Genomic DNA, 26,610 nt, shown 5'->3' with positions numbered 1-26,610 from the left:
GGGTAAAAATGGGAGGTAAAGGACCTCTGGATGGTTAAGTGCAGTCAAAGGTGACTATGGGGTTGCGGCGCTCATCTCACTTTCAGACTGAGGGAGCTGACGTTTGTCCACAGACAGCTTTCCTGATCAAGTGGCCAGCATGACTAAACAGCTTCTGGCGCATCGGAACACCGTGACGGAAACCAGAGTGCACAGAAACGCCATTTAACTTCCCACCGCAGCATTTATGTACTTGCACTTTGACGTGCTTTCAAACTGCTAGATTGGCAGGAGCTGGGACAGAGCAACAGGGCAGGAGCTCACCCCATTGCAGGGATTCAAACCACCGACCTTCTGACTGACAAGCCTAAGTATTATTGCAGGGGGGGAGACAGGGTATAAATACATACAAAATAATAATAATAATCTTTAGCATCAGGTCTCCTTTTGAGCAAGACAAGTACACCGGTCATCCATGCAATATTTTCTCAGTGGAAAAATATTCATATCATTTATATCTCACCTTTCCTCTGAAGGCAGCCCTGTTTAGGGAAGCTTTTAATGTATGATGCACTATGGTATGTTAATATTTTGTTGGAAGCCGCCCAGAGTGGCTGGGGAAGCCCAGCCAGATGGACAGGATATAAATAAATTATTATTATTATTATTATTATTATTATTATTATTATTATTATTATTCCTCCAATGCGATCACTGCCCTTCCCACATTTTATCCTTGGGATAAAGTATGGGGTATGTTAGACTGACAGATAACGACTAGCTGAAGGCCACTCAGCATCTTCCATGGCTGAGTAGGGATTCAAACCAGGATCTCCCCAGTCCTAGTCCAACACTCTAAACACTACAACACCCTGACACAGTTGCCATGTAGGGCTGATGACCACCAGCTGTTAGGTAAACAAGTGATGATGGCCAACCGTTTATGAGAATCAGCCCATTGCAATTTTATGCAACAGATCACACACCATGTTCAATGTGTTCTTTTTGGTTATGAATCTGTGGTCAGTGGCAAACAAACAGGTGCACAGACAGCCCCAGATACAGCTGCAGACTAGCCAATCAAAGGCAACGCAAAGGATGGAGTCCACAGAACTAACAATTGCGGGATGGAAGAAGCAGAAATTCCATGACAGGCAAAGGTGAAAGGTCGTTTTAAGGCAGCCATGGAAAGAAGATTGATTGCTGAGGATGCTAATCTTACAAACCAGAGCATCTCAATTTGAGGCCAAGGGGATCTAACAAATATGGATTTGATGTACATTTACTGGGCTTTGACATCTGTTTAATAACAAATGTCACAAGAATTTTACGAGCACCCACATGTAGACCCACGGTTCTCAAAAGCAAGCCACAGAAAGGGGATGAGAGGCAACAAATTAATAATTTCATTGCTACTCATTGTGTAAAAACCACAGGACAATCAACAAAAGCTGTATTTACTATTACTTTCCGAAAGGTTTAACACATAGACCTTTTGCATGGTGTTTATTAATACAGATTTCCAGTTTAAAGTGCTGCTACTCATTCCACAGCTCAACTGCAATCTGGAATTCATAGAGACTATTTTACATATGAGTGATTCAAAACATATGCTGGATGGGGGAGAATCACAAATGAATGCACCTGGCCAAACTGTTCATCCATATACAGAAATCTTACTAAACAGAAGTCAGAAACAGCAGACGTTTCTGAATTAAGGCTTAAAAGATCTTCTGTTTCTGAAATCATCTCCCTAGAGTCTAGGAGACCATAAGATTATACAATCTCTATTCTTTAGTATAATCTTCTGCAGTATGGCAGCATGCCACAGCTTTCTATTAAAGCATGTTTATTTTTAATAGGAAAAAAATTGATTGTGGCACAAGGACATTTCTAGGTTGGATTTTGAAAACATGACAACTTCCTATTCCAGAATGTGACAGTCTTTCAAAAACTTCAGCGTTTATCTTAAACTTAAAGTGGCTTTGGAATCTCCTTCCGAATTTTCATAAAGACAGGGAGTGTGTTTTCTACAGACCATTCCAAAAATATTTGACAATGTTAACAAACTGTTGCTTTTGAACTGAGAGGGTCTGCCTTTGTTTCACAGTCAGCATCACAATACTTCACAACATCCTCTCAGGAATATGACTGTGTGGGGCAAGAGTTAAGATCTGTGAGAGAGGACTTTGCATTTTCCCTTCTCTTTCTTCTGTTTCTATTTTTGTTTACATCAGTTTCTTTTTTCATTGTAACGTGGTATGAAAAGTCTTAATAAAACTTGCCAGCCAAAAAGGGAGTGCAATGATATGTGCAAGTCTGTGTTGCTTCACAACTTTGGAGTAAGTATACTTGAAGGAGCATCTCCACCCCCATCATTCAGCCCAGACACTGAGGTCCAGCTCCGAGGGCCCTCTGGCAGTTCCCTGTTTAGGGAACTTGTTTATGTTTGATCTTTAACATGTTTTTAATGTTCTATTGGGAGCTGGCCAGAGTGGCTGGGAAAACCCAGCCAGATGGGCAGGGTATAAATTGTTGTTGTTGTTGTTGTTGTTGTTGTTGTTATATTGAAAAAGTGTACATGGGGTCCATCCAGACACAATTAGCAGCACCCAATTGTTCTTCTGCTGTGTGTTGGAAGTCTATACTGAGACTTCTCAGGCTGCTTCCCAACCAATGTTTTGTGTGGGATAGGTGCTGTTCATGCATGCAGACATTCCCAAGAGCCATAGAATCACAGAATCTTGGAGTTGGAAGGGACCCAAGGGTCATCTAGTCCAACCCCCAGCAATGCAGGAAACTCAGCTAAAGCATCCATGACAAATGGCCATCTAACCTTTGCTTGAAAACCTCCAAAGAAGGAGAGTCCACCACCTCTTGTAGGGGTCTGTTCCACAGCTGAACAACTCTGACTGTCAGAACGTTTTTCCGAATGTTTATTCGGAACCTCATTTCTTGTAACTTGAAGCCATTGGTCCTACCCTCCAGAGCAGGAGAAAACAAGCCTGCTCCCTCCTCCGTGTGACAGCCCTTAAGATATCTGAAGATGGCTAACATAACTCCTCTCAGTCTCCTCTTCTCCAGGCTAAACATACCCAGCTCTTTCAAGCGTTCCTCATAAGGCTTAGTTTCCAGACCCATGGTCATCTTGGTCTCCCTCCTACACATGTTCCAGCTTGCCAACAACCTTTTTAGATTGTGGTGCCCAGAATTTCAAGTGCTCCAGCTTTGGTCAGACCAAGGCACAATAGAGTACTATTACTTCCCTTGATCTGGACACTATACTTCTGTTGATGCAGCCTAGAATAGTGTTAGCCTTTTCTGATGCTGTTGACACTGTTTAAGAACTTCTCTTTATTCCCAGCATAACTTCATTGCCAACCCCAAATGTATTGCTTTGCTTTCCTTTGGACCACATCAGCGAGGCCAAGAGGGAGAGGGTTTTGTCATCTGGGCAGCCCAGGACCTCCATAAACACTGCCCAGGCTTGCACCCCAGAGAGGTAACTTCAGTGCTGCAAATGAAGCAAAAACAACATGGGAGGCAGCAATTGTCTGCAGCAATATTAGGCGCTGTAACTTTCCAATGGTTTGACGTCACCCCTCCATTGTCTCCCGAGACAGACGGATGCCAATTATTATATTTGGGGATGGGGCAGAGGGAGGGTGAAACAAGCATGAATCCAACACTTTGTCACATTAAAATCAATCGTTTCCTAAAAGCCAGTCTTACTTTTATACCTGCCTACCATGCAGATCAAATAGGGACCAGAGCAAACTGAATGGGATCCTCTTTAACAAGGGTCCTGGTTGCGCACGGGTCCCTGAGGCAACCCCTGCAGGGCATGGCCCAGGCCTTGTCTGTATGGCCCCACAATCATACCAGGCTGTTCAAGTCAATCAGTGCAGGTGGTGTGATTGGTGGGGGCCTATAACAGCAGCAGCGTGACGTGGCTGAGACACTTGCTTTGCGCTGCCAAACATCCGCCTTCCCGTCCCTATTTGTAGGCGTTGCTGCTTTGGCCTTGCTTTGGATATTGGTTGGTCACCTGTTTTGGAACAGGGGCTGGGTAGGAATTTTTCCATTTGGCAAATTGGCAGTGGCCACTTGGTTTTCGCCTCCCCCCTTAGCAATTGTCACAACTTTGTAAGGTTTGGCGGTTAGGCATTGGCTTATTGAAGTGGGTGGGAGGGGAGATGCGGCCATCACCTGCCCCTCCATGAATAAGGGTATTAGGGTAAAGGAATTGGGGGACCTGAATGTCATCCGAAGTCTGCTTGAGGGGCTAGGGCCATGCCAGGACCACAGGAACCCCAGTTGTGTCAATAAAGTTGTGGCCTAAATTTTGCCCATTAACTTAAACCAAAATTACGTTTCAGTGTGAAGTTATTTACTTGGGGGCCTCGGGGCACAAATGTTGGGACTGACTGAGAGCAACGGATCGCCTGGAAACCCCCCAAACACCAGAATTAAGCATCTTACTGACTGGTGGTCAAGAAGGGGCATATCAAATAGTGTCCTCGTGCTGCTTTTATCTCTCTCACATACAAAACTTCCCTTTCCAGTAGTCTGTTTGCTTCTCTTTTCCGTTCTTGTTTATCCCCCACCCAGCTTTCCAGAATTAATTGCTGCCTTTGCAGTTAAAGATTTGAATGAAGGAGAAGGTGCTTTAATTGAATTCTGGAGAGATTACACACCATTAGTTTCAGGCTACCTTGCGAAATAACAGAATCAAGGTCTTAACATCAAATTACAGCGTGTTTGGAGTACACAAAAAGCCACTATACAAGCCAATTTGTCTGGTAAAATACAGTGCATCAATAAGATCTAATTGGCGCTCGTGACTCAGATTAATTGGCTGCGGTATCTTGAAGCTAGCGTGATGGATTTATTTTAATTACGGATGCAGCTTAAGCTATTCTGTGTGTATGTGTGTGTGTCCGCATGCATAGCTCTTATTCTTATTCTTTAGGTTTCTATCTTCTTCCAGCCTTAAGTATTGGCACACGATACACTATGAAGGCCAGACAATGGAAACACAAAGAGGAACCTCTGCATACCCTCCAACATTTCTCTGACAAAAATAGGGGCACTTCCAACTCCCCCAATTGATCCATCTTCAATTCTCTTTTTTTTTTGTCCCTCCAACATCTCTATCCAAAGCACAACATAAGGTGGAGATGGAGTGTAGCCAACATGTTTAATGACTTTGTGGCAAGACATCAAGTAAGCCGCATGTAACCCAATACCTCAAAATGGCAAATTACAGAGGTATGTGTCAATTTGCATGTTAGTTTTACTCCTACCAAACTTTGCAAGGGAAACAGTTACAAACCGAAGTGTTTGCTAGAGAGCAATGGGCATAAGTTTCTATGCATTCTATTGAAACCACGTTATACAGTGGTACCTCGGGTTAAGAACTTAATTCGTTCTGGAGGTCTGTTCTTAACCTGAAACTGTTCTTAACCTGAAGCACCACTTTAGCTAATGAAGCCTCCTGCTGCTGCTGTGCCGCCACTGCATGATTTCTGTTCTCATCCTGAAGCAAAGTTCTTAACCCGAGGTAATATTTCTGGGTTAGCGGAGTCTGTAACCTGAAGCGTATGTAACCTGAAGCGTATGTAACCCGAGGTACCACTGTATTATTTTGCTCAAAATTAACTGTAAAAATTAAGATACTTTACTGAAAGAAACAGAATTTTAAAAACAAGCAGTCATGCATATATTCATTCCCCTGGTATCGCATGAAAAGTTCTGAAATTTGGTTCGATAGGCCTAGGTGAATCTTCCCTATCAAGTAAAACTGTAACTTTTCAAGTAAAGGCTGGGTTAATTTGCATAGTCTATTACATGACAAAGTCCAAGGTTGATACTTACTAGGGAAAATGAAAATGCCGGCTTTTATTAAAGTATTCCAATCCAATAAAATGATTTGAAAACATTAACGTCTACAGTTATGACATGAGTCATATTTCTTTGACTTCAGAAATATGGAGTGATGTACCTTACAGCTATTTAACCAATAAGCTTTGAGGTCACTTTGACAGTTCAGTTGCCAAAAGGCCAAAAATTACATTCTTGGTAATCATTTAGCATTGGCCTCGTAATCACTGATGGGCGTAGATGCGGTAAATCTGGATTTCGGAACACTTTTTTTCATTACACCAAGATGATGTGGTTGTCTGTTAAAAAACTTGAAATGTGCTCAAAGACAGTTAGATGGCAGCATAGGGCAAATCCGCTTGTCACACAAATTGTGATTACCATCATGGCAAAATGAAACTATGGTTGCATTTCTTCTAGTACACAAAGCCAAGATAGAACTCGAGTTGCCCCAGAGTTTTCCCACTCTCTGGGACTCTGCACGGAATGACAATATTTCTTTGTTGAAACTCTAGGCAGAGACAGAGAACAGTGCAGCTTCTTATGACATATGATCTCTTAAGCCAAATGGGCTGGACCCACTACACAAACTTCCTAGCAAGTGGGAAACTGTTACTTACTGGGAGGATGAGGCAGCAGACAGGTTGGTGTGGTGCAAACACACGGCAGGAGCTCAAGATTGGCTCCACCAGTGCATTTTCACTGTGCTGACCTCCCTGCCTTTTCACCTCTCTCCTTCCTGGTAGCAACAGTGCCCCATCTGCTGGAAAGCTAGTTGTAGCAGCTCCCAAAACACTCACACACAACTGACAAGCCACTTCTGGTTCCAGCATTCTTAGTTCCTGCCTGTGTTTTCAGTTTGCCTGCAGAAGTCAACAGAGAGGCCAGTTTGCACCACGATACTCCTGGTTTCTCTTCCACCCTTTTCGAGGTCCCATTTCCCCCCCCCAAAAAAAAAAATAGCTTCAGAAGATCTCCCAACCCTCTGGAGAATATTGTGGGGTAGGAGGGAGCTGTAGGGGAAACAGAGGAAGGATAAACCCTGTTGCATCAGATGTCAAGCCTTTTAACCAGTTGAGAACAGAAACCTTAACTTAACTCCAGGTAAATTTAAAGGCTGCTTACTCTTAAGAGAGCCTTCGCAGTGGCTGCTCCCAGACTCTGGAAATCCCACTCTGCAAAAGCTAGAATGGCTCCCTCCTTGTTGGTCCTTCCACTGGCAGGTGAAGACTTCCCTGTTCCAACAGGCATTTGGGAATTGACCACTTTTAATGAAAAAGCTGGTGCCATGCTGTGTTTATTGTAACGGTATGTTTTAAAAAGAATTTATGCGTGCATATAGTTTTAATTCTATCCGTGTTTGATTTTTCTATGTTTTTAGCAGTTATTTTATTTGCCTTGAGTCCCATCAGGGAAAAAGACAGGGTATAAATAAATATAAATGAAGAAGAAGAAGAAGAAGAAGAAGAAGAAGAAGAAGAAGAAGAAGAAGAAGAAGAAGTTGCTTAACTAGTTGTTGTTGTTTAGTCATTTAGTCGTGTCCGACTCTTCATGACCCCATGGACCAGAGCACGCCAGGCACTCCTGTCCTCCACTACCTCCCGCAGCTTGGTCAAACTCATGTTAGTAGCTTCGAGAACACTATCCAACCATCTTGCCCTCTGTTGTCCCCTTCTCCTTGTGCCCTCCATCTTTCCCAACATCAGGGTCTTTTCCAGGGAGTCGTCTCTTCTCATGAGGTGGCCAAAGTATTGGAGCCTCAGCTTTAGGATCTGTCCTTCCAATGAGCACTCAGGGCTCATTTCCTTCAGAATGGATAGGTTTAATCTTCTTGCAGTCCATGGGACTCTCAAGAGTCTCCTCCAGCACCAGAATTCAAAAGCATCAATTCTTCGGCGATCAGCCTTCTTTATGTTCCAGCTCTCACTTCCATACATCACTACTGGGAAAACCATAGCTTTAACTATATGGACCTTTGTTGGCAAGGTGATGTCTCTGCTTTTTAAGTTGCTGTCTAGGTTTGTCATTGCTTTCCTCCAAAGAAGCAGGTGTCTTTTAATTTCGTGACTGCTGTCACCATCTGCAGTGATCATGGAGCCCAAGAAAGTAAAATCCCTCACCGCCTCCATTTCTTCCCCTTCTATTTGCCAGGAGGTGATGGGACCAGTGGCCATGATCTTCGTTTTTTTGATGTTGAGTTTTTTTGATGTTGAGCTTAACTAGAATTTTCATTAACTGTTCCTACGGTTCCATGTTACACATATTAATGAGCTTTGCCATGTGGAATCTCAGTAAGACCTTCTTCAGAGAAAATTGTTCAACAGCTGGGTGGACACTACAAGCTTATTATTTTGCTTATAAAGGTGTTGTTATCCCCAGGCCCCTCTCTTTGCTTTTGCCTAGCTGTTGAGCAATTTCACTTGCAGACCCACCTTTAAGTTTGAATTATGGTATGCGTTGCAGCAACCTCTGTATTAACCATTGCCCTGCAGATACCCATCGTCTTTGCCAGCAAGGTTATCTGAGGGCAGCAGCATATTCGTTACAGATAAGACTGTAATTACATAACTATATATTTTATTTAATTATCTTCTAATAAGACTCTCATTTTTGTTAAGTGAAAAAGTCAGCTTTGCAAACTTAGGCAACAGATATATTCTTCAAAATAACCGCATTTCAACTCACAGCATCCAATGTTCAAGATCACAAACAGCCTTGAAGTCAGAAAACATTTCCCTTGCATTCTTTTGTCTGCTAATCTTCTGCAATATTTCCACTATCAATTCCGTAGAGACTTGCTGTTCCTCTTCGCAATTCACTTGTTCTTATAAAATTATTTAACTTTTACACTTGCCATCTGACAAAGATGTCTCCATAACAGCACCTCCACCTTTAAGCAATTGCTTTATTTCATAAAACACCCATCCTTACGGCATGCTAACTTGATAACTTTTTGCTTGGATGCCAAGAGAAAATGTATGAATCAATTCAGCACTCAGTATATTCTTGCAAAGCAATTGTCACCTTTACTCCACCCTCCCCCAAAAACTTCACTGCAACAATTTTTTAGCCTAACAAGCATCTTATCCTCTAAATAAAAGATAGAGAAAGGTCCACTGTGCATTTTTACAACGATCAAGGAAGGCCTTGCACGCTTTGGACAAGCACAAAACACTGCTTTATTAATACTAATTATTCGTAGTTATATGAACCGTGCAATGGAACACCTGGTCGTAACAGCAAACATAAAAATGTTCCACAGTTCTACAAAGCTGTCTGTTCTCCTCCCAAACTGCTTTTCCAGAGAAATACTGTCTGAAACATGGGAGGCTACTGGGTTTGGCAAATCTGTAATTAAAAAAGAAACAAAAATCATCTCCCAATAGAAGCGGATGGTTTTTTCCTGAATTCCCTTCACCATAGTGGTTTTTAGGCCTGGCTCTAGGTTTGGGGGAATCCTCAGCAGGGATAGGAGATCTGTCAATTTCAGTTTCTCTCAGTTCCTTGTGCTCCTCATTCTTAAGTTCAGTCCTCTATATTTCACTTGGTGATTTTGAAAAGTCTTCATACAAATCCATCAGCATTTTAGTGCAAATTCGTCCTACATTTTTGTATGCAATTTTGCTTAACATGTGCATTTTTGCAAAGCAGTTTTCCTTGCTATAATGCATTTTCACTAATTTGTGCATTTTTTTGCACACTTTACCCTAAGATATGAATTTTTGTGCACATTACTTGGCTGAAGAACTGCGTTGCAAAATTCAGAGCAGTGAGAATTTGGGGGTGGCTGTGCTTCTGTTTCAGAGAGTGGGAATGAGATAAGTTCATCTTTAAAGGAAAACTGAATTGAATTTCTCTGCCATCTCTAGACTCTAGCCAGTGCCTCTCCCTGCCACTCTATCCCTTGTGGGCAGACTTCTTGCCTACCTTTAATTGGCAGTGGTGCTGAGCAGAGCTCCCAGGCCACACTCAATGCCCAATATTCACCACTGCTGCCATCTGGATTAAGCCAGTCCTGTCACCAACAGGTCTAAGTTGAGAACAGGCCAGAGCTGACAAAATTCAAGTATTACAGTGGTACCTCTGGTTATGAACTTAATTCTTTCCAGAGGTCCGTTCTTAGCCTGAAACCGTTCTTAACCTGAGGTACCACTTTAGCTAATAGGGCCTCCCGCTGCCGCCGCACAATTTCTGTTCTCATCCTGGGGCAAAGTTCTGAACCCGAGGTACTACTTCCGGGTTAGTGGAGTCTGTAACCCAAGTGTTTGTAACCCGAAGTGTTTGTAACCCAAGGTACCACTGTATTATTATTATTATTATTATTATTATTATTATTATTATTATTATACCGCCTTATACCTGGAGGTCTCAGGGTGTTTCACAGAATAAAATCAAAATATAAAACTACAAAATACATAATCAAAATAAATACAACCACCCGATAACCGCCGCCCAAAGGACATAGGATGTCAATCAAATCAACCAAAGGCCTGGTTAAAAAGGAATGTTTTTGGCTGGTGCCTAAAGGTATATAAAGATGGCGCCAGGTAAACTCCCCTGGGGAGAGCATTCCATAGACAGAGAGCCACTGCAGACAAGGCCTGTTCTCATGTTCCACCCTCCAGACCTCTCAAGGAGGAAGCCACAAAGAAGGACCTCTGATGTTGATCTAAGGGGAAACAGGGCAGATCTGTGAGTGAGGAGCTCCACCTCACACTGGCCCTGCCTTTCCTTGGAGACCCTTGAATTCCAACTGCAGCCAAGGACAACAGTCATACGATATCACCAATTTTCTCAGGTAGTCAAGAAGATTATCATGAATGCCAACACGCTGCCCTCACCTTTATGCAATGTAGTCAAAACAGGCAATCTTCCAGGAAAGATAATTTCAATAATAAACCTTGTGTACAAAGAGACACAAACATGCACACGTGAAGAAGACCACGGGAGAACGAAGGACGCGTTTCACCTCAACATTTCAAAATAAGACAAGGAGACACAGACCACCTATCATTGTGTTTTTCAGCTGGAAATATTAGGGTTGGGCATGAGGACACTGTTGCCCTTTGGATGTTGGGTGACAAGCCCCACCAATCCATGCTGCCTGGAAATGAGTAGAATGATTGGAGCCAGTGTGGTATAGTGGTTAAGAGCGATAGACTCGTAACCTGGGGAACCGGGTTGGCGTCTCCGCTCCTCGACATGCAGCTGCTGGGTGACCTTGGGCCAGTCACACTTCTCTGAAGTCTCTCAGCCCCACTCACCTCAGAGTGTTTGTTGTGGGGGAGGAAGGGAAAGGAGAATGTTAGCCGCTTTGAGACTCCTGAAGGAGAGTGAAAGGCGGGGTATCAAATCCAAACTCTTATTATAGTCTTGCAACAACTGGCATATCACATTAAGTTAAATGAAAAACAAAGCAAGGCCAAGAAATAAATATGAGAAAGTAAGCCCTTAAGAGGTCCTCGTGATCCTCATTTCACTATATTCGCTATTCCTTCCTGATGGCCCTTGTGTTTAAATATTAAAATTAAAAATTGGCCCCAAGTCAAATTTGGGGATAAATGATTGATTCAAAGTATCTGTATATTCATTTCTACAACTGGAATGTTGTGACTCAGCAGTTGTTCTCAGCTCTAAACCTTGACAGCGGCCAAGTTCAAGTGTTTATTCAGCACTTTATTGCCCCTTGTCATTTAAAAATGAACTGCTTTGAGTTACTAGCATCCATACAGAGTTTAAGAGGTTAGCAGAGTGTTTCGTTGCTGTAACAATGCAGGACCACCTTTCAAGCACAGCGGGCATCTTGACATCTCACTTTTTGACAATTCAGCCAACTCCGAATTTTTCACATTGCTCTGCCAATGCCACGATTTGCAATGGCACATCCTGTGTGCTGTCTACTGATGATTTCAACAGAGTTTTGAGCACCATTTTAAGCACCGTCCTAACAATCTTGTTGGCAATGGTGATGTTCTCCATGGGCTGCAACGTGGAGCTGAAGAAATTTCTAGGACACATTAGAAGGCCATGGGGCATAGCCGTAGGCTTCCTCTGCCAGTTTGGAATTATGCCTCTGACTGGTTTTGTGCTGTCGTATGCCTTCAAGATACTTCCTATACAAGCTGTTGTGGTGATCATCATGGGCTGCTGTCCTGGTGGAACATCTTCCAATATTTTAGCCTACTGGGTAGATGGTGACATGGACCTAAGGTAAGAGATAGTGGCTTTCAACGGAATTGCCTCCTTCCCTACAGACCCTCTCAGGTGCTAATGTTGGTGGAGAGTGTCCTTTTGGTCATTCCACTGCCCTCAGAAGCTCAGGAGGTTGCAGTCCAGGAGATGGTATTCTCTGTGGCAGCCCCTAAGTTGTGTAACTTCCCAGGGGTGCAGCCGACATTATATAACTTTTGGTGAATGCTGAACATACATCTGTTCTCCTTGGACTTTTACTCTTGAGATGTATATGTTTAGGATCCACCTTATTTTGTTAAGCTTAAGTTCTTTTAAACTGATTTTCATATTGTATAGTAATGTGTTTTAATGCTAATGTTGTGTTTTCATTGTTCTAACCCATGCTGGGATGTTAGGGTGAAGGACAGGTAATGGAATAAATTTAATAAAGATGATGATGATGATGATGTGCAGATACTTGGAACAGGCATAGCCTCTAAGGTATCTCACTCAAATCCTTCCCTGAATTATAGTGCCAACTCTGTATACATAAATTACTGAAAATTTATTGTGGCATGACGCCACACAATCCAGAAAGCTACTTGGAACTTGCCTGCATCTTGGCTCCATAGAACGGCAAACCTTGATGCCACATAGCAAACTTACGCTGAACTTCCCAGAAGGGAGAAACCCATACAAAGCTGCTGGATGTATAGAGCTACTAATAACGTTATCTGGATTGTGTTTGTTGATGATGAACGATTGCATGCTAGTTCATCGGTAAACATATTTTGGGTTGGTATTATCTACTCAGGCTACTATTCCAGGCTCATCTGCGAAGTTCTTGACTCTAACGCCACAGTTAGAGCAGCAAGGACAGATAGAGAACAGTATGCTTGGTGGCTATTCCATCTGACCTCAGCCTGACTTTAAAATAAGAGGAGAACCCACTACAGTAGTAATAGTAGTAGCAGCAACAGCAATTAACAATAGATCCTACTGCCATTTGGAGCACACATTTTCCCACCTAAAGTTTTTTTTCTAAATTAGTATTTGTCCTGGAGTTTATCCGATGGGGCAAAAAGCAATAAAAGGGGCAATGTACATTAGGAAAATGGCACGGGGGGGGGGATGGTAAGTCACTCTTTCCCCCAGTACTGCTGCCTTGATCTGATTCAGCAACCCTTGAGACTGTTTTGAGCTTTTCTGGGGGGGGGGTGCAGCAGATCACATGACATGCCTCCCAGTGTCTTGAGTAACTTGGCTCTGAAATAACTTTTCCACCACCCTAAAATGCTAGGCATATCCTTCATGAGACAAACCAACCCATCAAGGCCATCACCTCCACACCTTGCTTGAGAGCTTCCAGCAGCATCTGACTGGCTGCTTTGAATCAAGTAACTTTTGATTAGGAAGAGACCTTGAAGGTCGTATAGTAACACACACACACACACACACACACACACACCCAGCTCAGTTTCACATCAGTGATGCAATGCTAGCATCCCTGAGTGACAGAGGCTGACTAGACTCTGCTTAAACACCTGCAGTGAAGGAGAGCTTCTGTTCCACTGCTGAACAGTTCCTATCCTTGGGACAGTTCTTCTAATGTTTAGTTGAAATCTGCTTCCTGGCCATTTCCACCCATGCATTCTAGTCCTGCCCTCTGTGGCAACAGATGAGAATCCTGCGCCATCTTTTCTGCATGGCAGCCCTTTCAATATTTGAAGACAGCCAGAATATATGAGGGTGTTGTTGTTTTTAATCTCATGTGGCACAACTCTTACATTCTGCATCGGGGCCCATCCTAATACACACATTTGTCTCAAACCTGCTGGACTACCAAGTTGCCTTTGAAACTCCGGTGCTCAGACAGGACATTTAAAAGCAAAGTAAAACACTGTACAGTGCAAATATTCATCCCACTCCAGAGATCCTCAGACCCACAAGGGCTGTTTCACAGTGCCAGATGGCTTGCCAGGGAGAAAGGTCTTCCATATGGAATGCATATGGAGAAACATACAAACTTATGTCTGCAATAACATGTTGCTAGAGCTTGTCTTTTGTCTCCCATACATCCCTTGTGTTTTCTGCAACAGGGCAAAGGAGTTTCCCTAGAATACCGGTACTTTTGTAATAAAAATCTGTACCCACTTCCAACATTAATGGAGAACAGGAGTAAATTCCTTCTTTCCCCCCCCCCCCCCCCAGTCTGGCAAAAGACTGAATTGGCCTGTTTTTAAATAATGCCATATTTAAACACTTTCTGTGATCCTATAATCTCTGCACAGAAGTAAATTCTATTGTTTTCACTGGGTCTTATTCCCAGGTAGGTGTGCTTAAAGACTTTTGGCCACAATCTTTAAACTTCAATTCTGGCATTTACCAGTTTTGACTTTTCTTTGTAGCCAAAAATTTAATTTTCTCAGGACCAAAGGCTTCACGTTCTAACTTGGCATCATCTTGTGATTACCCACCTAATCCTATCAAACAGCATTCCTTCCTCAGTGCTCTCAAGACTGAAAGGACATAAAACCCCACTGAGCAAATATAGTGTAAACAACCCAGAAGCAGCTCTCAAGGTTCCTCTTCTTTTCAGATCACCCTGCTATAGCATAGAAGTTCTTCCAAGGGCCTTACGAGGAAGAGGAGAGAATAAGACCTTCTCCAACTGCTTTCTTTTTCTTTTTTTTAAATAACTTTTTTATTCAAAATTTAAACAAAACATATTATCCAGAAACATATCATCCTTATTCCCCCCCCCATTTTTCCTCCCTCCCCCCACAGAACCCACCCCTCAACTTCCCTCAGTTCCAGTCTTTGATTTCTCTAAAAGTGTTGTTTTCTGCATGTTACAGTGTTGTATAGATCCTCAAACTATCTAGCTGATTATTATCAATAAAAAGTTTGTGAATGTTTATTCAAAGCCAGCCAAGGAGTCCAGTTCGCTTTGTTGCATCTTCAAATACTTTGTAAAGGGTTCCCATTCATCTTTAAAGTCACAGTTATCCTTGTCCCATAGCTTGTATATCAGTTTTGCCAGTTCTGCATAGTCCATCATTTTTTCTTGCCATGATTCTTTAGTTGGGGTTTCTTCAGTCTTCCATCCTTGTGCTATTAAAACTCTCGTGGCCGTTGTCGCATACATGAAGATGTTTTTCAGCTTTGGGGGCAGATCTTTCCCTACAATCCCTAACAAAAATGCTTCAGGTTTTTTAACAAATGTTAAATGGAACATTTTCTTCAATTCGTTGTATATCATTTCCAAAAAAAAATTAATTACCTTACAATCCTACCACATATGATAAAATGTCCCTTCCTTTTCCTTACACTTCCAACATATATTTGAACTAGTTTTGTACATTTTCCCTAACTGCTCTGGTGGTGTGCTTTCAACCAGCAGCCTCCTTAAACCAGCCTGTGCTGAGCCTCCATTTAAAAGCCATGGACTCACCAACGCAAAAAGTATTTGTCGCTTGCATGGTACAAACAGTAATCACAACCAACTCTCTTGCAGCATCAGCATGACAACATGTTCGACTTTGCTGGCCATGGGAATGATGCCCCTTTGCCTCTTCCTTTATACCAAAATTTGGACAGACTACAGCTCCCTTTTAATCCCCTACGACAGTATCGGTAAGTTACATTTGTACCTTCCCCCACAGCAAACATTCTCTTATCATACATCTTCAGGACTCCATGCAACTGAGTTCTTGTGCTAGTGGAAGCCGGCACAGTGAGTCCCATTCATGCAAGGGGACCTTTGCCCCCTCTCCCCCAAACCTGGTCAGGAGAACCCCCAGAACAGCACCCAGGGCAAGATGGGACACCCAACAAGCAGAAATGCTTTGGCTGGTGGAACACTAGCTGTAGCATGACACTGAATTCCGCCATAAGTCTACAATGCCAATGCACCATTGACCTCTACACTCAGAAGTGTAGAGCACCTCTGTAGTGCTGAATTTGGGGTTGGTGACTGTGCTGCTTCATCATTTCCCATTCCCTCACTCCAGATGTGCACACTTATTTGAGCTTCCAGGGTAGCTTCCTCCTAGGCTACACAGTCTGCGTTGGCACAATGTAGGATAGTCCCTCACAATAAGGACCAGAGTGCCCCAGGCTTTTGCCCAGGATGTGTCTTACACTTCCAATGGTGCCCTTATAAGTTCAGTTAAGACAGCATCAATGCACACTTCTGTTTTTTGAGGGGATGTGTATCTATGTCTCCACATTATCAATCAACATCCTTTGTGGAAATGGAATGATGGTGCTGATAACATTTGAAGTTTAAATGCTCAGTAGAAGCTGGACTGAGTTGCACCCTGCAGAGTTGCACCTGGCATTTCCAACAGGTGCAAAGATCTCCACAAAATTTACTTCAATTCTGGGATGAATTGTGGGGTGCAATTGTAAGGGCTCCCAGATTTCATGTGGGATAAGATAAAATCAGCAAGAAAAGACATGCTGAACTTATGTTTTAAGTAAACGAACATGGAATAGCCATTGTGCCAAGAAAACACAAAACAAACTAATTTATGTTTCCAAAAGAACATGGAAGATAGGGAGAACTGTGTGACAAGCAAACTATTATAAATAGACAGGTATGTTTATATCAAGAATCCTTTGTATAACTGTGATGGGCCCCTTAACAGATCTGAAGAACAGGCTGGTAGCCAATGTGACCATTAGTATAGTTTGTGGCCAGTGATATTATTCATATACTTAAAACCAAAAGATCATGCCCAGACTGTCAAGTTACCATGTACAAAAAATAAATAAATGTGCAAGCTCTGTCCACAGTTTTTGCTAGCAGAAAGTCCAAACAGGTTGGTAACACAGGCATTAGATGTGGAGTGCTGAAGATTGCTACCAACAAATTCAGATGCTCACTTGGATGTGTTCTGCACCAAACATGATATCATAAAACAGCCATAGCAGAAGTTCTGGGGAAAAACAAGCAATCTATATAGTTCTGCACATGTGGTGATAAAGCTTCCTGTGAAACTGATCAACCAAGACCGTGTGTTATGGAATGTTCAGTTGCTAAGGAAACAAAACAGATTGCAGTCCAGCTTCTGTGAGGAGAGGGGAATATGTTAGTGTGACTGGAATTAAAACCTCACCCAGATTCAGATTGCATATTTGGAACAGGTTCTAGGCTGTAGGGGTGTTTTGGAATTGGAAAGGGTTAGACACAAGGAATGTGGAGTAGCCAAGAGGGAGCATGAAGAAAGGGTAAGTAGAGAATGAGACTTGGAAAAATAAGGAGAGAAAAGAAATAGCTGAGGCAAGGGGCTAAGAAAGCTCCGAAGAAACTTCACAGCACTTGATAGATAGGGGCAGTATATTATAAGAATGAGAAGAGGAATTTTATGGCTGGTTAGGTGATAGGGTGTTGAAAGGAAGAGGAACAATGTAGTCAGTGACCTGGAAAGCAAGAATGTGAGAAACAATGACTGACGAAGACAAGGAAAGGGAGAAGGGGAGACTGGAAGAAACCTCAAAGGGTCTAGGAAGAAAGTGGGAAGGACTTTGTGGGTGTCAGTGGGTTATAGGTTTGCTCGGTGTAGAATCTAGGCTGTAGTAAGGGAATTCCAGCAGTTGTGGCTTTTGTTTTTAGCAGATGCTTGCAACTGGGCAACTCTAAAAAGGCAATAAGGATGGAGCAATTTCACATATTGGTTACAGCTAACCAGTCACTTCTTTGGGTATCGTTTTCTGATCAACATTTGTTGCCTTGGGATCCAAAATTGCCTTCAGATCTATACCATTCTAGTACTAAGGCATGCTGTGTGCATGGCACACTAATGGGACGACAGTATTACTCTCTGCCTCCACTTCCAAGAAGCAAGAAGCCATTTGCTTATATTTTTTCTTCTTCTGAGAAACAAAAAACCCTAGAATGCCACAAAATGGGAGAACCTTTAAACTAGTGCCGACTATAGAAGTAGAACCCCAAAGGCAAAAATCAATGCTTCATAGCGTTGTAAAAAAAGAAAAGGTATCCCACAGAATGACAACGATTAACCACAGGAGAAATAAAGCTGTATTTTTGTTATCCAGCTGTGTGAACGTGTGACTTTTTATAGGCTATCAAACACAGAGCCAGCATGGTGCAGCAGGCAGTTGTCAGGACTTTGATTAGTGGCACCGTCTCAGGCATGGCAATCCCTGGGTGACCCTGTTAGGGCAATCCCTCGCTCTGTCATCCACAGGAAAATCCCCACCTACACAGCCACGAGCTTCCTGAATGAGATAATTGATTAATATTTGATTCTTCAAGGTAGAAAAGACAACTATGTGTGTGAAAGCATGGGAACTGAAATAAAGGGCGCAGGGAGCTGCCTTATGCAGAATCCGACCATTGCTCCATGCCAGAGTTCCACCTGACATTGGGGGGGCTCGTCGCATGTGCATGACATCACATGTGACACATCATGCGTGTCGGGAAGAGACCATGAGGAAGCCCAGCCCCTCAGGATTGGTGGGGCTCAGCCCTATTGCCACATACTTTGGGGATGAGGTGCCCCCAGCCCCGCAGAGTTGGAGCCTATGCTCCATGCAGCTCAGTATTGTCTACACAGATTGGCAGTGACTCTCCCGGGTTTCAGGCAAGGAGTATTTATCAGCCCTACATGAAGATGCCAGGGACCTTCTGACATTTAGAAGACATCTGAAGGCAGCCCTCTTTAGGGATGTTTTTAATGACTGACGTTTTAATGTATTTTTAATCTCTTGTTGGAAGCCGCCCAGAGTGGCTGGGGAAACCCAGCCAGATGGGCGAGGTATAAGAAATAAATTGTTATATTATTATTATATATTGACCCCTTCCCCAAACTTGCATTTTCAAACGATCGCATTGTTTGGACCTCACCCTTCTCAAGCAAAGAGTTCTGTGCGCAACCTGTCCTCTTCTCCTTCCAGGCATTTCACTGGTAGCACTTGTCATTCCCGCTTCGCTCGGAATATTTTTTAAGCATCGATGGCCCGCCAAAGCTAAAATCGTACTCAAGGTAAGGTGTGACATTCCCCTAATGCATATCCAAAAGCTACCCAGAAATGTCAAGGTGTACTGACCTTCTCTTTCCTCCCTCAGATTGGTTCCATTGGTGGTGCCGTTCTCATAGTGCTCATAGCTGTGGTTGGAGGGATATTGTACCAGGGCTCCTGGACCATCACTCCTGCACTCTGGATTATTGGAACCATCTTCCCATTCGCTGGCTATTCAGTGGGATTTTTTCTGGCTCGCATAGCTGGCCAATCCTGGCACAGGTAAGGCTCCGGAATACAAGAATGGAACAGCTTCTGTTTCCTTCAGGCTTGATGTATACGTTGGAGTAATGCTTGCAAATGCATGGCAACGTTTTGGAACGCTCCAAACATGTTGCAGAACATCTCGTTTTTTGTCCTTTTCCGACACACAGCTCTTCTGCAGCTACAAAGCTATAAGAAATACTTTTGTATAGTTGTTCCGCAGCATCTCCACTGCGGTAACATTTCACAAGCCGTGCCCAATCCACTTATCTGGTGCTGTGCACAAGCAAATTTGTATTCTCATTTCCTGGGAGCTGACTAATGGCTTCAACACAGAGAGGTGACCGGCAAGTCCCTCAGTGATTACCCAAAGGACGTCCCATTAGTTTGTGCTGTGGAACAGAGATTTGCAAAGGCCAGTCAAGTTGAAAAGGCACATCAGGGACGGAAATACATGCATAGACAGACAGCACCCTGTTTTAAAGGCCTCGATATGCATACAAGTCCGAGAAGCCGCAAGGTACATGAGTGGAATGGCAATATAAGATGCACTTCGCAGCAGAGTCAAGAAGGTCACTTACTGCTATATCTGCAAATTTAATGTCTCGGTCTTTCTCCCTGTTTTGCAATGTACACTGACACAAAATACATTGATGCAGTAGGATACTAGTCACACATTCATGCATCGCGTAATTGACTCTGGATCAGCTCAAGGTGAAACCGCCCAGGGCCAATTTCAAGGTGTGCGTTCAGAATGCAAGTGAGCAATTTTAGGTGAGGTTGCTCAGCAGGGAAGTTCACACCGATTCTTAAAGAACCCACCGTCCTCCGTTCAAACTGTTTCCATCTTGCCCTTGGTCAATTGCAGGGGGAGCTAACATGGCGCTCTCCAAGCGTTGATGAGATTACAATTGCCAGCAAGCATTGTCCATGGTCTGGGTTCTGGGATGTTGCATGTTGTAGTCCAACAATCTCTGGAAGGCATACAGATTGGCTGCCCCTGGTCAAATGACTGGAGAAATATCCAGTGTCTTCCTTGCTCACCTCGCCAGCCTTCCTATTATTCCAGTCATATCGTTGAGCCCTTGGGTACAGAGTTAAGAGAATGGGAGTGCAATCCTACGCATGCTAACTTGGGATCGATCCCCACTGATTTCAGTGGGTCTCACTGCCCAATATGCACCCAAAGCATTGCATCCTGAGACTTCCAGCAGTAGAGATTTACCTAGTGTATTGCAAACTGAGTAGGTCTACTTTTGCACCACCTTTTTCAGTGTATACTATGTGAAATCTCTGGTTTGGTGTGGCCACGTGCAGATTAATGAAAAAATGTAGCTCATAAACATAATAGCGATGCAGGCAAGCCAGTCCCATTGTTTAAATATATAACATGAGGACAATTTCTAAAGTGTGTATGTCTTTTTAAAATTTATTGTATAGCCCTAGGTAAATTTAAGCATTTTATTTAAAAAAACAACATGATGGTGATGTTACTGCCAGTTCAGAGCTGCTCCCAGCCTACCCAATCATTGCTCATATTTATTTTATTTATTTTACAAATTTTATATACCGCTAGATGGGAAGAAACCTCTCAGGAGAAGTGCTATTGGCTGTCACACTATCAGGAACACAGTGCTTTTTCAATGTGTACATTATGTTCTGTCAGCACTAATGTGTGCGACATAGGTCATATTCATTATAACCCTTGTGGAAGGTACCTTTTTATGACCTCGTTTATTTTTCTTAATTGATCTTTTAATTAGCTTTGAAATGCTTTTCAAGCTATATATTTTCATGAACAAAAATATAATATTGTAAAGTTATGGTTCTATAACACAAGTAGACCACGGTGTTGTTGTGGTAGCGACATGGCTAAGTTGTTTTAAAAAGCTTTTTAAAAATAGATAAACCAAACATATTATACCTTTATGACTTTATAGTATATAATCGCTCTTTCATTAAAGAGAAGTTATTTTAGTGCTCATTAAAATGTTAATGTAAGGAATAGATCAATGGGACCATTAAGAAGTGCTCACCGCAGAGATTGTAATCAATATATGCTAAGCTTTGATAAGTTTACTATCTCAATAGGGCAAGACCTATGTTAAAACCCCAACCTTTTATAAAGGCAGTGCTAAAGGCATCTATACCTGTTGAGATTCTTGTATACAGTGGTACTTCGGGTTACATACACTTCAGGTTACTTACGCTTCAGGTTACAGACTCTGCTAACCCAGAAATAGTACCTCGGGTTAAGAACTTTGCTTTAGGATGAGAACAGAAATCATGCTCTGGTGGCGCAGCAGCAGCAGGAGACCCATTAGCTAAAGTGGTGCTTCAGGTTAAGAACAGTTTCAGGTTAAGAACGGACCTCCAGAATGAATCAAGTACTTAACCCGAGGTACCACTGTATATACAAGAAGCGAAGTTACAGGGAAGTAGGCAGAGGGACTTCTTGGTAGTGGCACCTCCCTGTGGAAGGCCCTCCCATCAGACGTCAAGGAGACAAAGAACTACATAACTTTTAGAAGACATCTGAAGGCAGCCATATATCAGGAAGTTTTTAACGTTTGATGTTTTATTATGTTTCGATATATCCTGTTAGCCGCCCAGAGTGGCTGGGGAAACCCAGCCAGATGGGGGTGGCATAAATGATAAAATTATTATTATTATTATTATTATTATTATTATTATTATTATTATTATTCAAGGTGAGAATGTTTGGATGATGGTGTTGTGCAGATTCACCATAAAGAGAGAGTGAACAAGATGTGGTGATTTCACAGTAAAATTGTAGTGTGGGGTGTGAAAGCACCCTAAGTCTCCCTATGTGGTTGTGTGTGTGTGTGATTTTTTAATAATGTCATTTCTTTTAGGTGTCGTACTGTAGCTCTGGAAACGGGGATGCAGAATACTCAGCTTGCTTCCACCATAGTACAGCTCTCATTCAGCCCAGAACAATTGGAGCTGATGTTTACTTTCCCACTCATCTACAGTATTTTCCAGCTAATACTTGCAGCAATGTTTTTGGGAGGTACGTCACCCTATGTACACCCCATTCTAATCTCCTTCTCCCCACTTTTTATCAGTTTGCAATAGAACAAGGATGTTTTACTCCATTTCTTTTAACTCTCTCTCTCTCTATATATATATAGTTAAAAACAATAACCAAACAAAACAAGAAACTCTGACTTGATCAATACTGCTCATAAATGAATTAACAAATCCAAGAATCATCAAGGTTGCAAACTGTACAAGTAAATTGCCTTGTGCTCCCCATTCCCCAACCCATATAAATAAGAGGCCAATATGATCAGTTTGGATCAAAACAGGCCACAACTCTATTGAATACAGATGAAAGATTTTTGGCTGGGGCATGGGGCAATTGAAATACTTCCGGCCTGCCCGCATAGGTCAATCCAGAAGGGGGTTCGTAAGATTTACATCAAACAGGGTCATCCCCACAGGGACCGCCATCTGGCCCTGGCCCCGCGTGCACATGTGGACATGACCACTCTCCCCATATCCCTTTAACGGGATACCCCAGCCTTGGGAAGGGCAGGCAGAGAATATAACCTCCCCTCCATCCAAGACAAAGGATCGCCCCAAAAGGGGTGAGGGGACTTGGCTGCCAATCCAGTCGTAACCTTTGCTGTTGTCCAACAACGTAAGCAGAATATGCCACTTGGCTCAGCTCAAACATCATGCTTAAAACACGGATAGTAAAGCTTAACCGTTTGGTGCAGTGTCTGAATTGGCAAATCAGCCAGCAAATCGGAATCAGAAACCATGATTAGCAAACCATTGTTGCAGGTGTGGCTCCAGCTTCGAAGGCCACTGCTCCTAGGGAGAGAGCAAACAGAAATAAAAGGCTAACAAACTGCTCTAAACCATTACGTGGAAACTCACAAAGTTTTGCGCGTTGACTTCAACAAGGCCTTCCACCGCCTGCCTTGGCCGTAATTTCATCTCAAGACTAGTGTTCATGATTTATTGTTCATCTCTCAGGGGTGGCTATTGAGCCAAACAGCAGCCACATATACCCAGTATTGTTCAATTCCCTTCCAGTCTACAACTCTCTGGGTTGTGCAAATGAGACCTTAAGTTGTGCGCAGTGTATCATCTTAATGACTCATCTGCACCATGCATTTAAAGCAGTATCCTGCCACCTTAAATAGCCATGGCTTTCCCCAAAGAATCCTGAGAACTGTAGTTCGCTAAGCTGCTGGGAGTTCTTTGGAGACCCCAGAGCTACAATCTCTGGGAAGAGAGGTTGGCTGTTAAGCATTAAGCACTCCTCAGCATTAGCAAGCAATACCAGCCTTAAGGAAGCGGGTGGCGCTGTGGGTTAAACCACAGAGCCTAGGACTTGCCGATCAGAAAGTCGGCGGTTCGAATCCCCACGACGGGGTGAGCTCCCATTGCTCGGTCCCTGCTCCTGCCAACCTAGCAGTTCGAAAGCAGCCAAAAAAGTGCAAGTAGATAAATAGGTACCGCTCCGGCGGGAAGGTAAACGGCGTTTCCGTGCGCTGCTCTGGTTCACCAGAAGTGGCTTAGTCATGCTGGCCACATGACCCGGAAGCTGTATGCCGGCTCCCTCAGCCAATAAAGCAAGATGAGCGCCGCAACCCCAGAGTCAGTCATGACTGGACCTAATGGTCAGTTGTCCCTTTACCCTTTACCCTTACCAGCCTTAACAACAACAGTGCACTATTAGCTATATCTTCTCAGAAGAAAGTCCCATTTAGTTCAGTTGGGCTTACTCATGGGTAAGCGGGTACTAGATCACAGCCCAGCTCTTCCTTGATACACCAGGTTTGGTTAAGTGCTGAAATGCTTTCAGTCCTGTCTATTATGACCTTTGACATGTCGTGCCAATGTTGTTAGTCTACCAGGTACACAAAAGGTATTTTGCTGATCCAGACTCAACCGGCGAGGAGAACGAACCTGAATCAATGCAGGAGCCAACACACAATACGATGAATGGAGGATTTACTTTGGAGGAGGGAGGAGGAGGAGAGAAGCATGTGTCAGCAACTCCCAATGGAAGAGTATAGCCTTGTGCAGGCTGGCTGAAGGCAGGCTGGGAGAGATACATTGGACTGTGGTGGACAAGCCCCTCTTGAGATGGCCATGCTGTATGGTCTGTACTCCCTCCATGCGGAGTAAAAGTGTGAATATGTGAATAGACCATATTTCTTAAAGCTACAACAGTTCCACCCCATCTTCAATTCTCCAAAAGAGCACAGACCCTGAATGGGACCAAGACACCTGGAATTCCATGCACAGCTTGGCAGGGATTAGGGTGTCCAATAACACTATTTAGAAATACATACATACATACATACATACATACATACATACATACATTAAATAAGTGGCTAACTATTTAATGCTCTCCTATGGCTTTAGATTATAAATACCATTAATTCTAAAATCAGTTGGTTAGAGCATCATGCTGATAATGCCAACGTTGCAGGTTTGATCCCCTTATGGGGCAGCTGCACTGCAGGGAACAGGACTAGCTGATCCTCAGGGTCCCTTCCAACTCTACAATTTATGGCTTGGTTATCATTAATCACCACATAATGATCTCTGTCAAAGAGTTGTCGACAGAAAATGTTCAGTCCACCATCTCCTCCCCGGAAGTCACAATCAATGAGAGTTTCATAGGGAGTAAGAGGTTATTAAGACCTTTCATGCGTGCACCTACAAAGTAGTCTGGCCAGCGTGAACACAGAAGAACTAGGAAATGATGCTTGACGCAGCTGATCATTACAGGGCAGACAAATTCATATTCTGAACCATTATCATCATCATCATCAACAACAACAACATGGGTTTATGAATCACTATCTAAACAACTATCACTAACAACTTCAGCAATGCTCCTCTCTCAAATTAAGCCCTGAATTTCCTGAACTTTTAAAGTTGAGGCACATTGTTTTAGCATCTCCCACTTCACAGATTGGTTACAGGTGGTCCATTCTAATCAAAGAATGGTGGATAATCCCTCCAGGCCAAATTCATTGTTTCCAACTCCTAGGAGCCAAGATCCCTTGGCCCCCCAATACATTATTTGAGGGGGCTCATCTCCCCAAAGTTGATAGGCACTGCCATTCAAATGGATATGCAGACACCACCGCATCTTGTGATTACCTGGGCCCCCTCAATATTTTATTCAAGTTGACACCTCTGATTCAAAACCAATGCTGCTTTTTCCAGGGAGAAAAATTGTCTACTGCTTGTGGAATGCTCTCCCCATGGAGGTTTGTCTGGCGCCTTCATTGTACAGTTATATTCATCAGGCAAAAGAGTTCCTCTTCAACCAAGCCTTTGGCTGATGAACAGTCTATGACCTTTTAAATGTGTTTATGGGGGGAGGTTAGTGGTTTGCTTTGTTCTTGTTTTTATTATGTACTTTGTGGTTTTATTTTGTACTTTTATGCTGTAAATATCTCCGAGATCTTTCTATAAAGGGCAGTCTACAAATTTAATAAAGAAATAAATAAAAATAAATAAATACTATAGACAGAGGACTATTTGCTTCAAAGATTCTTAGCCAAAGCTCTAGCACATGAAAAAGATCAATTAACCCACTTCTGGGTGCTGTGGTTTAATGTGGCAACGTTATTGCTCTGCATTTTCTATTTAAAATATGCATTTGGCAAGCACAGCTTAAATGACGAATTCTAAGCAGCAAGCATGCTATTTTCCACGATTCAGGGAAAAAGAATGTGCCAAAAGCGGAGCAAAGAACGAGTTGCCGTTGTGGGACAGATGTTGAAAAAGAAATGCCATATTCTGCACCATATGCCAAAATGTGGAGAAACTCTTTCGCCACATGAGTGCACAGCACTTTGCAGAATTTGCTCCCTTAAATCATCCATAGCATTGCATGTCTCAGAGCAACTGTCCTAGTAAGACAATGCCTGCTGTGTACAACCCTGAAAAAATTAAACATGGTGACTAAGACTGCAATCCTTTGCACACTTGCTCGGCAATGCCTTATGATGTACAAATTCAAACTTCTTACTTCCAAATAAACATGAGAAGAACTGGGAGGCATGCCCCACAGAAAACAGTGGAATTGGATTTACAGTCCAACCTAAGCATGACTACTTAAAGCAATGATCTGAATCTCTTGTACAGAGATGGGGAAACAGTGGCTGGCCAGATCCATTTCCCATCAGCCTCTGCCAGCCTGACCAACAGTCAGTGATGATGGGAGCTGTAGCCTATCAACATCTGAAGAAGCACAGGTTCTCCATGCCATGCCTTGCCCTAGTGTGTGTGTGTGTGTGTGTGTGTGTGTGTGTGTGT

At 42.9% G+C, this 26,610-nt stretch overlaps 1 protein-coding gene across 1 annotated transcript; it reads left to right on the top strand.

Moving 5' to 3' along the window:
• Positions 1-11,632: 11,632 nt before the first annotated feature.
• Positions 11,633-25,714, top strand: SLC10A2 (solute carrier family 10 member 2; the record flags this gene model as incomplete). Its single annotated transcript, XM_083735335.1, has 6 exons — positions 11,633-12,072; positions 15,551-15,669; positions 18,958-19,046; positions 19,130-19,305; positions 22,164-22,321; positions 24,175-25,714. 6 exons carry the CDS (start codon positions 11,633-11,635, stop codon positions 24,342-24,344), a joined length of 1,152 nt encoding a protein of 383 aa, XP_083591461.1. The 3' UTR covers positions 24,345-25,714.
• Positions 25,715-26,610: the final 896 nt, after the last annotated feature.

Source organism: Podarcis gaigeae, assembly GCF_964106915.1.
Source record: "Podarcis gaigeae genome assembly, chromosome: 4".
Taxonomy (NCBI): domain Eukaryota; kingdom Metazoa; phylum Chordata; class Lepidosauria; order Squamata; family Lacertidae; genus Podarcis; species Podarcis gaigeae.
This window is presented reverse-complemented; position numbering and strand designations above follow the sequence as displayed.